This window comes from Apodemus sylvaticus, chromosome 5, assembly GCF_947179515.1.
Source record: "Apodemus sylvaticus chromosome 5, mApoSyl1.1, whole genome shotgun sequence".
Classification (NCBI taxonomy): domain Eukaryota; kingdom Metazoa; phylum Chordata; class Mammalia; order Rodentia; family Muridae; genus Apodemus; species Apodemus sylvaticus.
The window spans coordinates 144,229,303-144,241,119 of NC_067476.1; the positions used below are offsets into that span (position 1 = coordinate 144,229,303).

The 11,817-nt window shown below is 48.7% G+C and overlaps 1 protein-coding gene across 4 annotated transcripts in view; it reads left to right on the top strand.

Moving 5' to 3' along the window:
* The window catches only part of Ppp1r16b (protein phosphatase 1 regulatory subunit 16B), a 98,799-nt gene extending 87,887 nt beyond the window's left edge, over nucleotides 1-10,912 (top strand). For 3 of the 4 annotated variants that reach the window (XM_052184163.1, XM_052184162.1, XM_052184164.1), the window contains exons 8-11: nucleotides 517-592; nucleotides 1,738-1,867; nucleotides 1,957-2,125; nucleotides 6,152-10,912. In XM_052184163.1, the coding sequence (XP_052040123.1) occupies nucleotides 517-592; nucleotides 1,738-1,867; nucleotides 1,957-2,125; nucleotides 6,152-6,664 (888 nt within the window). In that variant the 3' untranslated portion in view covers nucleotides 6,665-10,912. The remainder of the gene's footprint in view (nucleotides 1-516; nucleotides 593-1,737; nucleotides 1,868-1,956; nucleotides 2,126-6,151) is intronic. The other variant, XM_052184165.1, reaches the window with a different exon arrangement.
* The last annotated feature ends 905 nt before the right edge of the window (nucleotides 10,913-11,817 follow it).

Consider the following 11,817-nt stretch of genomic DNA (forward strand, 5'->3'; position numbering starts at 1 on the left):
GCACAAGGCAAAGCTGCTGATACCAAGTCCTTGGACTGGCAGATGGTGCAAGAGATCTAGGACCCACTAAGCCACTGACTTCAAAGAATATGTAGGAGATCAGAAGGCTCAGGGGTGCTTGCCGACACAGTGGTCAATTGCATCCTAACAGGATGAGAATCAAATCTGTCCAGTAGAAAACCCCCTTGATTTCTGCCTTGCACGGCTTCTCTAGAGTATTTCCCAGATGTGATTTCAGCCTGTGCAGCCATCCATACACACCCAATAGCTAAGCAATTATAACTGACTCTCCTGATGCTTCTCCTCCTTGTAGTAACCCAGGCATGCTGGGAGGAGGTACCAAGTCCATCACATCTGACAGGATGCTCTCACAGCTCCAGGGCCCAGGGCCTTCCCTGGGAACCTTTCCTCCACCATTCTTTGGGTCACGTTCTAAGAAGCCTGGGGCACTCTCTCTAACTCCTGGGCTTCCTGATTCCTGAGTATGGGGAACATGAACTTCTTCCTGTGTTGCAGATGCCAATGGCAGAGCTGTTAGTGTCCCATGGAGCTAGCCTCAGTGCCAGGACATCCATGGATGAGATGCCAATAGGTAAGACAGCTTAATACTTTGTGTGAACATACTCACCAGTGTTTCGATGGTGAGTAGACATTGGTTAAACATGTGACTACATAGATAGGTAGGTAGATATAGATAGATAGATAGATAGATAGATAGATAGATAGATAGATAGATAGAATAGATAGATGGTTAGAATGATGGATAGATGGATGGATGATGGATGGATGGATGGATAGATGGATAGATAGATGGATAGATGGATAGATGGGTGGATAGGATAGACAGGAAATGTGATGTGGGATATATTGAAGGATGGATGATGGATGTATAGGATGATATATAAGTAGATGGGTGGGCTGGGGATGGGTGGATGGATGATGGATGGATGGATGGATGGATAGATGGATAGATAGATGGATAGATGGATGGATAGATTGATAGATGGATAGATAGATGGATAGATGGATAGATGGGTGGATAGGATAGACAGGAAATGTGATGTGGGATATATTGAAGGATGGATGATGGATGTGTAGGTGGGTGGATACATAAGTAGATGGGTGGGCTAGGGATGGGTGGACGGATGACCAGGTTAGCCAGTAGATGGACAGATGGATAGAGGGATTCAGTGGATTGACTGGTGAACAACCCCACAAGTCAATGGGGATTTCCCAGCATCACTTCGTTTCCTGCTTGAGGGATCTGCTCTTTTCTCCCAATGCTCAGATCAGGGAGACTTGCTGACTCTCCCAGAAACTATCAAGGGTATGTGTCCGAGTTAGCTTTTGTGTTGCTGTGATAAAACACCACCCAAAAGCAACTTGGGAAAGAAAGGGTTAATCAAGAAAATGACCCCCCCCCCATAGATTTGCTCAAAGGGCACTCTGATAGAGATAGTCCCTCAATTGAGATTCCCTCTTCCCAGATACTCCCAGGTTTGTGTCAAGTTGACAAAACCTACCAGCTGAGCCCCTCAGTCTTAGCTGGGAACTTCAGGAGTTGGGAGCCCAAGTCTCCCATTCTCCCATTCCCCAAAGGAAATAAGCAGGGATTGCTTTCCTCCCTCCCTCTGTGCCCCAGAAGCTTCTCAGAGCTTCTGGTGTGTTTACACTGGTGGCCCCTGTGGTATGGAGCCCCTGCCCTGCCTTCTGCAGCTGTTTCTTGTACTCCCTCAGACCTGTGTGAGGAGGAGGAATTCAAGGTCCTGCTGTTGGAGCTGAAACACAAGCATGATGTCATCATGAAGTCACAGCTGAGGCACAAGTCGTCCCTGAGCCGGAGGACATCCAGCGCAGGCAGCCGTGGGTGAGTGGGACAGGCAGCCAGGGTCCCCTGCACATGCCTGCCTGTGGCTCCTGGGCACAACTTCCCAGCACCACCTCTGTCCTCCTCAGGAAGGTGGTGCGTCGAGCCAGCCTATCAGACAGAACCAACCTATACCGGAAAGAATACGAGGGAGAGGCCATCTTGTGGCAGCAGCGGAGTGCAGCTGAAGACCAGCGTACTTCTACCTACAATGGAGACATCAGGGAGACCAGGACAGACCAGGAGAACAAGGACCCGGTGAGGCACCTCCTGCCCTGCCTCAGTGTTGGCCACTGCCTTGGGAAGAGAAGAGGCCCTGGTTTGGTCCTCCCTCCTCATCTGGGAAGCATTGGAAAGGAAGAAGCTGGGCAGTTCCCTTAAGCAGCTAGCTCCTGTCTCATGGTGGTGGCTAATGTTAAGAAAGTGATCCTTGGGTGCATTAGTTAGAACTGACACCTTTTCACATGGGATGGCCTCCTAAGTGGCAGAGACAGAGAGACTGCCCTAGGCTTTCTTTGCGCCCCAGTAGATCTGGGTTTGAGTTCTCCAGAAGAGAGGCCTGGCAGATTAGTTACCCTAGGAGCTAAGGGCTGAGACCTTCGTTTCTGGGATGTAAGGTTTGAGAATGGTGTTTCTCAAGATGCCATCTGGTTCAAGGAGGTGTTCTGGAAAATGTAACAGGGCGTGGGACAGTCTCCGAGAAGCTGCTCCAGCAGCAGCCAGGGGCCCTGGGTGGTTTTGGAAGATGGTGAGATCTTCTTCAGTTGTGAAGAAGGTCAAGCTGGGGGCTAAAATGGCAGACACTCGTGGGTCTGAAGTTTAAAGATGCTGACAGGGTTGGTTCCTTTTGATGCTTCTGAATGCGAGGTCTGTGTTTGGCGATCCCTTCACCTCTAGCATGGCTTTAATTTTTGTCTCTGTCTTCATAAGCCTTCTTCTGTGTGTGTACACAAGTGTGTGTGTGTGAGTGTGCATTTCTTTTCATTTAAGGGGTATTTGTGTGTGTGTGTGTGTGTGTGTGTGTGTAGTTATTACAGGTGTGTGCATATACACTGGCGCGCTCATGCCTGTGGAGGCCACAGGTCAATGTCTGGTATATCCTTCAGTCATTCTCCACCATTTCTTTTGAGACTGGGTCTCTCATAGAATTTGATGCTCATTGATCAGCTAGTCCAGTGAGCTCCACCTGTCTCTGCTTGCAGGTGCAAATGGCCACATGCTGCTTTTTAGTAGATGCTGGGAGTCCACTAATGGCCACACCCATCTCTTTTGGTAGAAACTGGGAGTCCAAACTCAGTGTTAACTCTTACATGGCAGGCCTTTACCAATCAAGCAATCTTTCTGGCCTCTCGGTTTTCTTATAAGGGCCCCAGGCATCAGATCAGTGCCCATCCCAATCTAATATAATTTCATAATGTTTTGAGCCAGATAATTGTTCATTGCCTGCATATGAAGCACTCTCCAGTGACATCCTTGTGCTGATTCTATTTCCTAGTCTCTAACCACAACATCACTGCATAACTACAGCCAGCCACTTCACAGGGCTTCCCATCCGGATCAGTTTTGCACAGGCATGCCCACCTCTCTAGTTTCTCCTTGTCATCAGCCTTAGCTAGGTTGATCCAGTGCTCAGTACCAGTAGCTCCACATGCTTATCTGTGTGAGCTTACCCCAGTCCACAGGGATGGACTGGGAGCTTGTCCAAGACTTTAGCAGCTTCTTGAATTCCACAGGTTGGGCTATTGTGGTCCAGAGGGGCCTTCAACACCTCTAGCATTGACATCTGTTACACCCCCAGCCAGGAACCTCTTCAAGCCTGGCTGTGGTGATGGATTAGGGATAGGCTGAATCTTGAACTCACAAAGCATCTACTTCCCCAACAGCAACAGGGGAAAAGCCCTTATCCTAATTTAGTTACAGTTACAAAGAAAATCACTGGACTCAGATATTGAATATGTGCTCTTTCCTCTCTCAGTAATAGACCTTGAGATCTGAAGCAGTTTTATGTTTATAGAAAAATAAGTGGAGTGCTTCAGGAGATGTCAAGTGTTTGCCATGCAAATATGAGGACATGAATGTGGTTCCCAACACACACATTGAAAAAAAAAAGCCAACCAGGTGTGATGATGCATGCCTTCAATCTCAGCATTAAGAAGGCACAGTCAGGTGGATCTCTGTGAGTTCAAGGCCAGCCTGATCTGTATAGTGAGTTACAGGATAGCCAGAGCATCATGGTGAGACCCTGTCTCAAAAAAAAAAAAAGAAAAAGAAAAAAGTGAGACTCAATGATACACATTTCTGTAATCCTAAAGGCTAGGAGATGGAGACAGGAGAGGCCCTGGGGCTTTCTGGTTATTCAGTATAGCTGAATTGGTGAGCTTTAGGTTCAAGGAGAGACCTCTGGTCTCAACACACACACACACACACACACCCTTCTGGTCTCACATGTACACACACATGTACATACACACACCTTTGGTTTCAATACACACAGACAGACAGACAGACCAACCTCGGGTCTCAATACACACACACATACAGACACACACATACATATGTACACATGCACACATATGCATGTACACCTACAAACATACATAATTAAATAGGTGGAAGATTGCCCTCTGCTTCTATTTCATAGCCGTTTATTTGTGTGTTACATGTGCTGATGAGCCAGGACTGATGGACACATCACAATAGACTTCACTCTGTGTTGGACGTCTGTAGTCTCCACTGTTACAATATCATGCAAGGGGCTTTCACTGCCCCAGACCAAAATGGCAGCAAAATAGAATCTGAGGGCAACTTTCTTTCCCTTAGGGGAGTGTGTGTGTGTATGTGTGTGTGTGTGTGTGTGTGTTGTGTTGTTAATGATCTTATGCTTCCAGAGTTTTTTTGGAAGGTCGTGGAGTTGAAGTTGTCTAATTTGTAGCCTTTTAAAGTGGCATTACCTGCAGTTATATTCATGGGGACTTGGTTTTAGGACCTAGCTTTCCTCAGACACCAAAATCTTCAGATGTTTAAGTTCCTGTAAAATGGGGTGCTATCTATGTATAATCTACACATACTTCTATTGCTTTTAACAGATGACTTCTAACACCCAGTGCCATATAAAGGCTGAGAAGGGAGAAAAATCTATTCACAGAAACAGTTTTGTATGTGAAATATTCTGTCATTGTCTGTCTTTGTCTCCCTCTCCCTGTGTCTGTCTGCTTCCCCTCCCCCTCAACCCTTCTCCTCCTTCCCCCTCTTGTGTGTGTGTGTGTGTGTGTGTATGTGTGTGTGTGTTAGTGTTAAGACACAGCTTTGCTCCTCTGTAATACAAGTCTTGATCCCATAATCCTCCTGCCTTAGCCTTCTAAATCCTGGGATTACAGGTCTGTGCCTCCATGCGTGAGCTATCTCTACAACCCTTGAAACTGATTCTTTTACATTTAGGAAGTTATTCTCTTTCTTGTCATATGTGTTGTCAATGATTTTCCAGATTTTTTGAAGATATGTGTCTCATGACTTTGTTCATGGTGACTTTGCAATGGCTTCCATCTTTGCTGATACCAACTGTTTCTATGCTTTTGTTTATAGTTTCTGGACGTTAGCTCTCTTTCAAGCTCTTATTATCCAAGGACCGTTGAAGTGTATAGGATCCCTGGGTGTGATACTCTATTATTGTGCAGTAGAGATGTGGTGGGAATAGAGGGGGAGGGGTTACAATTGCCTGGAGGGCAGGCTAACTAAAACTGACTTACACACACACACACACACACACACACACACATACACACACACACAAAAGGGGAATTTATTGGCTCTTCTAACTGAAAAGGTCTGGGCCCAGCAGGAAATAGGAGTTTAGAATACACCATGAGGTCAGTCTTCCTGTGTCCAGCCTACCTTGATGTCAGCTTCAATTACAGGCAGAGAAAGCACCTTTGACCCTGTGCTTCCCCGGGGCACAGCTTACGACATCTTTACCAATTGCAGTTCTTCTAGAAACATCCTCCCAGTTGTCCTAGCTGCAGTAGCAAAGTTGAGTTCCACTGATTCCATTTCTATGAATTCCTTCCAAGGTGCTGGCAATAAAATATGCTCATCAGCCAAGTCTGGGGTCCTACTTCAGCCCTGGGGGTGGGGTGGGCATTTGTCAGCCCTATGCCCCAGAGCTACATGGAAGTAGAGAAACAGAGACTGGGTGTCAGCACTCAAGTCCCTCAGCAGAGGTTCAGGTAGCTAGGTACACACCCTCTAGCTGAAGGGCGATACTGATGCTGTCCTCCCCTCCCCCAGAACCCCAGACTGGAGAAGCCTGTGCTACTCTCTGAATTCTCTACCAAGATCTCACGGGGAGAACTGGACGGGCCTGTGGAGAACGGCCTCCGGGCTCCTGTCAGCACCTACCAGTATGCACTGGCCAATGGGGACATATGGAAGATGCACGAGATGCCTGACTACAGCATGGCCTATGGCAACCCCGGCGTGGCCGATGTCCCCCCACCCTGGAGCGGCTTCAAGGAGCAGAGTCCCCAAACGCTCCTGGAGCTGAAGAGGCAGAGGGCAGCGGCCAAGCTACTCAGCCACCCGTTCCTAAGCACCCACCTGGGCAGCGGCGTGACCAGGTCGGGGGAGAGCAGCAGCGAAGGCAAGGCCCCCTTGATTGGAGGCAGAACTTCCCCATACAGCAGCAACGGGACCACCTCGGTGTATTATACGGTCACCAGCGGGGATCCCCCGCTCTTGAAGTTCAAGGCCCCCATGGAGGAGATGGAGGAGAAAGTTCACGGCTGCTGCCGGATCTCTTAGTGTCTGTGAACTGGAGGAAGAAGGCTGCCTCAGAGAGGGGCCCCTGGAATCCAAAGCCAGTCCAACAGCCCTGGCTGGGGAGGTGTCGGGGCAGCCGGGGAGAGGTGGGAGCTGCTTTCCGGGGGAATGCTGATCTTACCTCATGCCCGGCTGCCCGCAGCATCTCCACTCCCTTCTGTACTGCTTTCTTGCCTCACTCAACGCCTGCATCTGATGTATAGTGGGCCGACTCGCTCTGCAGTCTGATTCGGGAAGGGTGGGCTTGGGATCTCAGTTCTCTACTTAGTAAAGGCTTCTTAGGACCAGGAATAACAATACACACACACACACACACACACACACACACGCACACGCACACGCACACGCACACGCGCACACACACACACACACACACACACACTCTACATTTAGTGTGTGAGAATGCTACAACTGACCTCTTGGGAAGCAGATGGGGCTGAGATGGGTTATCCCCAGAAGAATGAGTTCAAGACAGTCTTGGCTCCACAGCCAACTGGCTTTCATGGGGAGAGGTCTGCTCAGCTGAGACCCAGAGCTCGGAAGTCATACCAGGCTGGGTCACTATCACACCTAGCAGAGACAAGAAGTCCGATGGGTTCAGGGAAGCCAGGAATCCATATGGATCAGGTTAGTGTGTCCAGGCCTGCTCCCCACAACCTTCCTGAGAAGGCAGAGGACAGTTCAAGGGTCAAGCTGGGAAGCCTGGCCATCCATGCTTAGGAGAAACCAAATCTTGCTTTGGTCTTCCGTGGATGCACAGGCGTTGGGTGGGGCACAGCACATCTTTATTTTCCAAATTGCTTTTGGTAAAAGCGTTCTTTGAGGCTCCAAGATTCCAGGTGGGAGGTAACTGAATTTGCCTTCTCCCAAGATAGTGTCACAGTTGGGTTTTATTGTCTGGTATTTGAGAAATGAATTTCATCAGGCGCTTCTGTGGGGGTGGGGGTGGGGCTCCCAGGGAAAAGGTGAACGCATTGCGGAGAACACCGAGGTTAGCATTGAGATAGCACAGCACCCTCGCTGGTCTCTGCGGGTTTCATGCTGGTTTGGCCCAGCCCTTCTCAGCCTGAGCCACTCCACTGAGCAGCTGAGGCTTCCTCACACTCCACCCTCCCTTCGTACACAGTTGAGTCTGCAGAGTGAATGCTCAGGCCCGTGCCCTCCAAGCCTTGCCTTTTCTGTAATGCTTCCTTAAGACATGTTTGCCAAGCGCCACTTGTCGCCTCTTGCTGGGAGGTCTTAAGGCTCCCAGCCTGCTTTTCCTGGAGTGGTGATGCCCAAAGCTGCAAACTGAGGTGCCCGTGGCCACTGTCCTGGGCTGCATTCAGGAGAGCGTGGCGTGGCTGGAGTTGGCCGTCAGTCCAGCTGTGCAGCTTTGCTGCCATTGTCCTCTTGATGCTGGGGAAGGAAGCCCGCGCCGCATCGCCACCACACTTTCCCACAAACCCACTGAAATTGTGCTCCATACCTTGAGTGCGACACACTGGCTCCACCAAAACCCTCTGGTGTAACTGGCAAGCTATGAGTTTGTTCCTTGCTCTGTGCTCTTTTTATTTGTCCTCAAACTACCTACCTCCTTAGAGCCCCCCAGAGGGTCCCTATGTCATTCGGATGTATGGGACAGATACCCACTTCTTTATGCCCCACCCCCTGTGCCACATCCTTAGTAGTTAGGCTTGCCACGTGTTGGTCTCTGTCTCCACTGTGGCTTTAGGACCTCAGTAGACTAGAGATGAATCGGGACCTGACTAGATTGGGCAGATGCTTTATTAGAACCAGGAGTGTGGGCCAGAGAGCACCCAGAAGGCTGCTGGATGCAGAAGGAGGTGAGCAACAGTGGGTGACCCCTACCCCAACTCCCGGACAGACAGACTCTGGCATGGTGGAATAGCAGAAGAGACTAAAGACAGTTTCTTGAATCCTTGGGGCTTCAGCCATACTTTGTAGCCCATCTTGCCGAAAGAGGAGATGATCAAAACACACACCTGTGGCTTTAAACATTTAGCTCTGACAGACACAGAAATGCCTCTGGAGATGATTTTAGCCACAAGGCGGGCAGTCAGCCACATACTCCTAGGAATCAGCTGCCCAGGGTTTCTGAGCTCTTCGCTCAGGGGCCACAGAATGAAGGCATTTCCTGCCTTCTCCGAGCCTTGCAGGCTGTCTCTCCTTCACACCCAGAGCTTCTTCCTGCCTCCTGGGCCATGTTTCTCTACCTGACGGGTGGGAAACTCAGCTGCCTCCTCCATGGGAACTGGTCCCAGACAGTGCGGATTCATGGGCTTTTGTTCATGTTTTCCACCAGGGATAAACAAATGTTCCCTGTTCAGGCTCCAAGTCCCCAGGGCACTTTGTGACTCTTTGGAATATTGAGAGCCACAATGAGGAACAGTCTCCAGTGCATGAGCCAGGGCCACCCACCCGTTCACTCATGTGATCTATTGAGGTGCTGAGACACACTGGATCTGCTGTTAGTTTCCGGCAGGTAATGGACTAGCCAGGCAGTGAAGACTTTGATCTCCTGAGGACTGTGGGCATCCCCAGACTCAGCCATTATTTTAATCAGAGTGCCTCCATCCCAGACCAGTGTCCCGTTTCTCTGCAGCACCTGCAGTTTTTAGAGTGTGAATCTCTTTAGCTGGGACAAAGCTTTCTGGCCACACCTAAATAGCATTTGTCACTAAGTGCAGAGGCTAGATCTCAGGTACCAGGCAGACACTATGCTGGTCAATCTAGAGTCTTCAGAGGTAGCCCTCAGGCCAGCATCCATGTGGAGAACAATATAACCCAGTTAGTGTCTGGAAGAACCAGAAGTTTGCAATTTGCTGTCAAATACATCCCTAACATTTACAGTCCTCTCCTGCTTGTTTTTGCTTATGAATCATACAGTCTTCTCTCCTACACCACCAATGGATGTTGGGAGGGAGAACAACTACTTCTCTTCAAATTAAACATTCCCATGTGTGTCAGCCTCTCCCTGGAAGGTGTGGATCCAAGGGCTAGGGGAAGCCTGGTGAGGTTGACCAGATGGCTCACTCCTACTGAAGACATCTATTTCCAAACCAGGTGCCCTGCAGTTCCCTGTGAGCTGTGGTTTCTTGCACCCACCTCATGTTCCCCAAACTATTAGAAATTGGTAGCTATCACCAGATTGTGAATTTCTGGCCAGTAGCTCAGGGAATTGGAATGACTCCTAAACCCAGGTCTACTGAAGACTTGGGGGATATAATTCTTTATCAAATATGCAGCATTAATGAAGCCTTTCTGCACTGTTTGATTAACTTTTAGATGTTTGGAAAGCTTGGCAGAGTGTGGCCCTCAGCCAGGTGTAGTGGAACACACCTTTAATCCCAGCACAAACGAGGCAGAGGCATGGAATGTGGCATATTTCTGAGTTCCAGGCCAGCCAGGGCTACACGGAGAAACCCTGTCTCAAAAAAACAAAAAACAAAAAAACCCAAAATAAATTAAATAAATAAATAAATAAGTAAGTAAATAAAATATGGCCTCTGGGTTGGGTTAATAGTCTGGCTTTGTAACAATGTGAGACTCTTGGTTCTGTGTTTGATACTCTCTGGTCCTGGGTGTTATCTCCCACCTGCTCTCCCAAAGCAGTATACCGAGATATTTTCCAGAGGGGCCATCCTTATGTGATGTCGGAACTGTCTGTTTGTAGCCTGGTGATATCCCCTTCTTCCCCAGGGCCCAGAGAAGCCAAGGGTCATACGGCCAGGGACGACAGCTCCACTGAAGTGACCCACCACTTTTCTAGAAAGCCTGAGACCTCTCCCTGGTTGACCAGAGGGCCTGCTTCTCATGGGCACTTCAAATGCCACCATGCGGGTCCTGGCTCTGCACACCCAGGAAAAGTCTGCAGACACCCAGCCCTCCGCAATAATTCACCAGACCAGAAGCCACTGATGTACAGAGAACACTTAAGAAAAAAAAATGTATTTTATGTGAAAAAAGTTAAAACTCTGTATACTGTATCAGCAGCTTTGTGTAAAAAATGGCAATCAAAAGAGTCTAATATATTTAAAACTTTTTTAAAAAACAATATTCTCATGGATCTTTGATATTGTACTGAAGCAGCTCCACACCTCCGAGGTGGGGTCTGACCATATCACCCAGGGGCCTGGGCCTCTGGACTTTCCTCCAGCTGCCAAGGCCTGTGACAGAATTCGCTGTTATGGATTTTTAATTAAGATTATTAAATTCCTTTTAATAACACCTGTTGGTCGGCTGTAGTTACTGCTGTGCCCTCGTCTGCATGGGGCTGGCTTGAGTTTCACAAGAGATCATGCCAGGGAGGCCCCCAGACATGATCGCACACAGAAGGCTCTCCTAGGAGGTCCCTAAGGCAGGGGGAGCTTTGGGGAATTCATAATAGTGGTGAAAACTTACGAATTTAAGGAAAGATAGGTGGTTAGTGTCAGGCTCTAGTCTGTCAGATAGTCCCTTTGAAATCACGTGATATTCTACAGCAACAGTTTGGTGACATATTTATATGTTACAAGGGTGCCCCCTCCTCTGTTCTGCACTTGGAACACCCTGGCTTGTCCCGGACCCGTGTTCCTCTCTGGGCTTTTTCATTTAGCTTATAGTGGAGAGCAATGCTCTACCGTCATTCAATGGGACCCTACGTAAAACTCTGATTAACCTCACTTTTAACCCAGGGAAGAGAGGCAAAGACACACTGTGTGGCTGCACAGCCCCAGGCCAGGCCCCTGGCCCTATTACGTGCAAGAACTGGTCTTGATAGAGGAAGGTTGTCTTCTGCATACTGGATGCAAGAGTGTGGACACACAAAGATCTTGCCTTTGGGCTTCAGTAACTTCCCTGTGTAGGCTGGGACCAGGAAAGGATAGAGAGGGAGAGGAGTCCTCACAGCAGTACTGATTTGTTTTAAGTTTACAGAGGTGGAGTCAGGGGATTAGAAAGTCAAGGTCATCCTTGGCTATAAGATGTGAGAAAGGGAGAGAGAGAGAGAGAGAGAGAGAGAGAGAGAGAGAGAGAGAGAGAGAGCACTTTGTGAAGGAGTGGGTACCACAGTGGATTAGTATATAGATGTGTATGTATATGCATATATGTATGTGTATATGTATATAGATATGTATATGTTTGCAAGGGCTTCT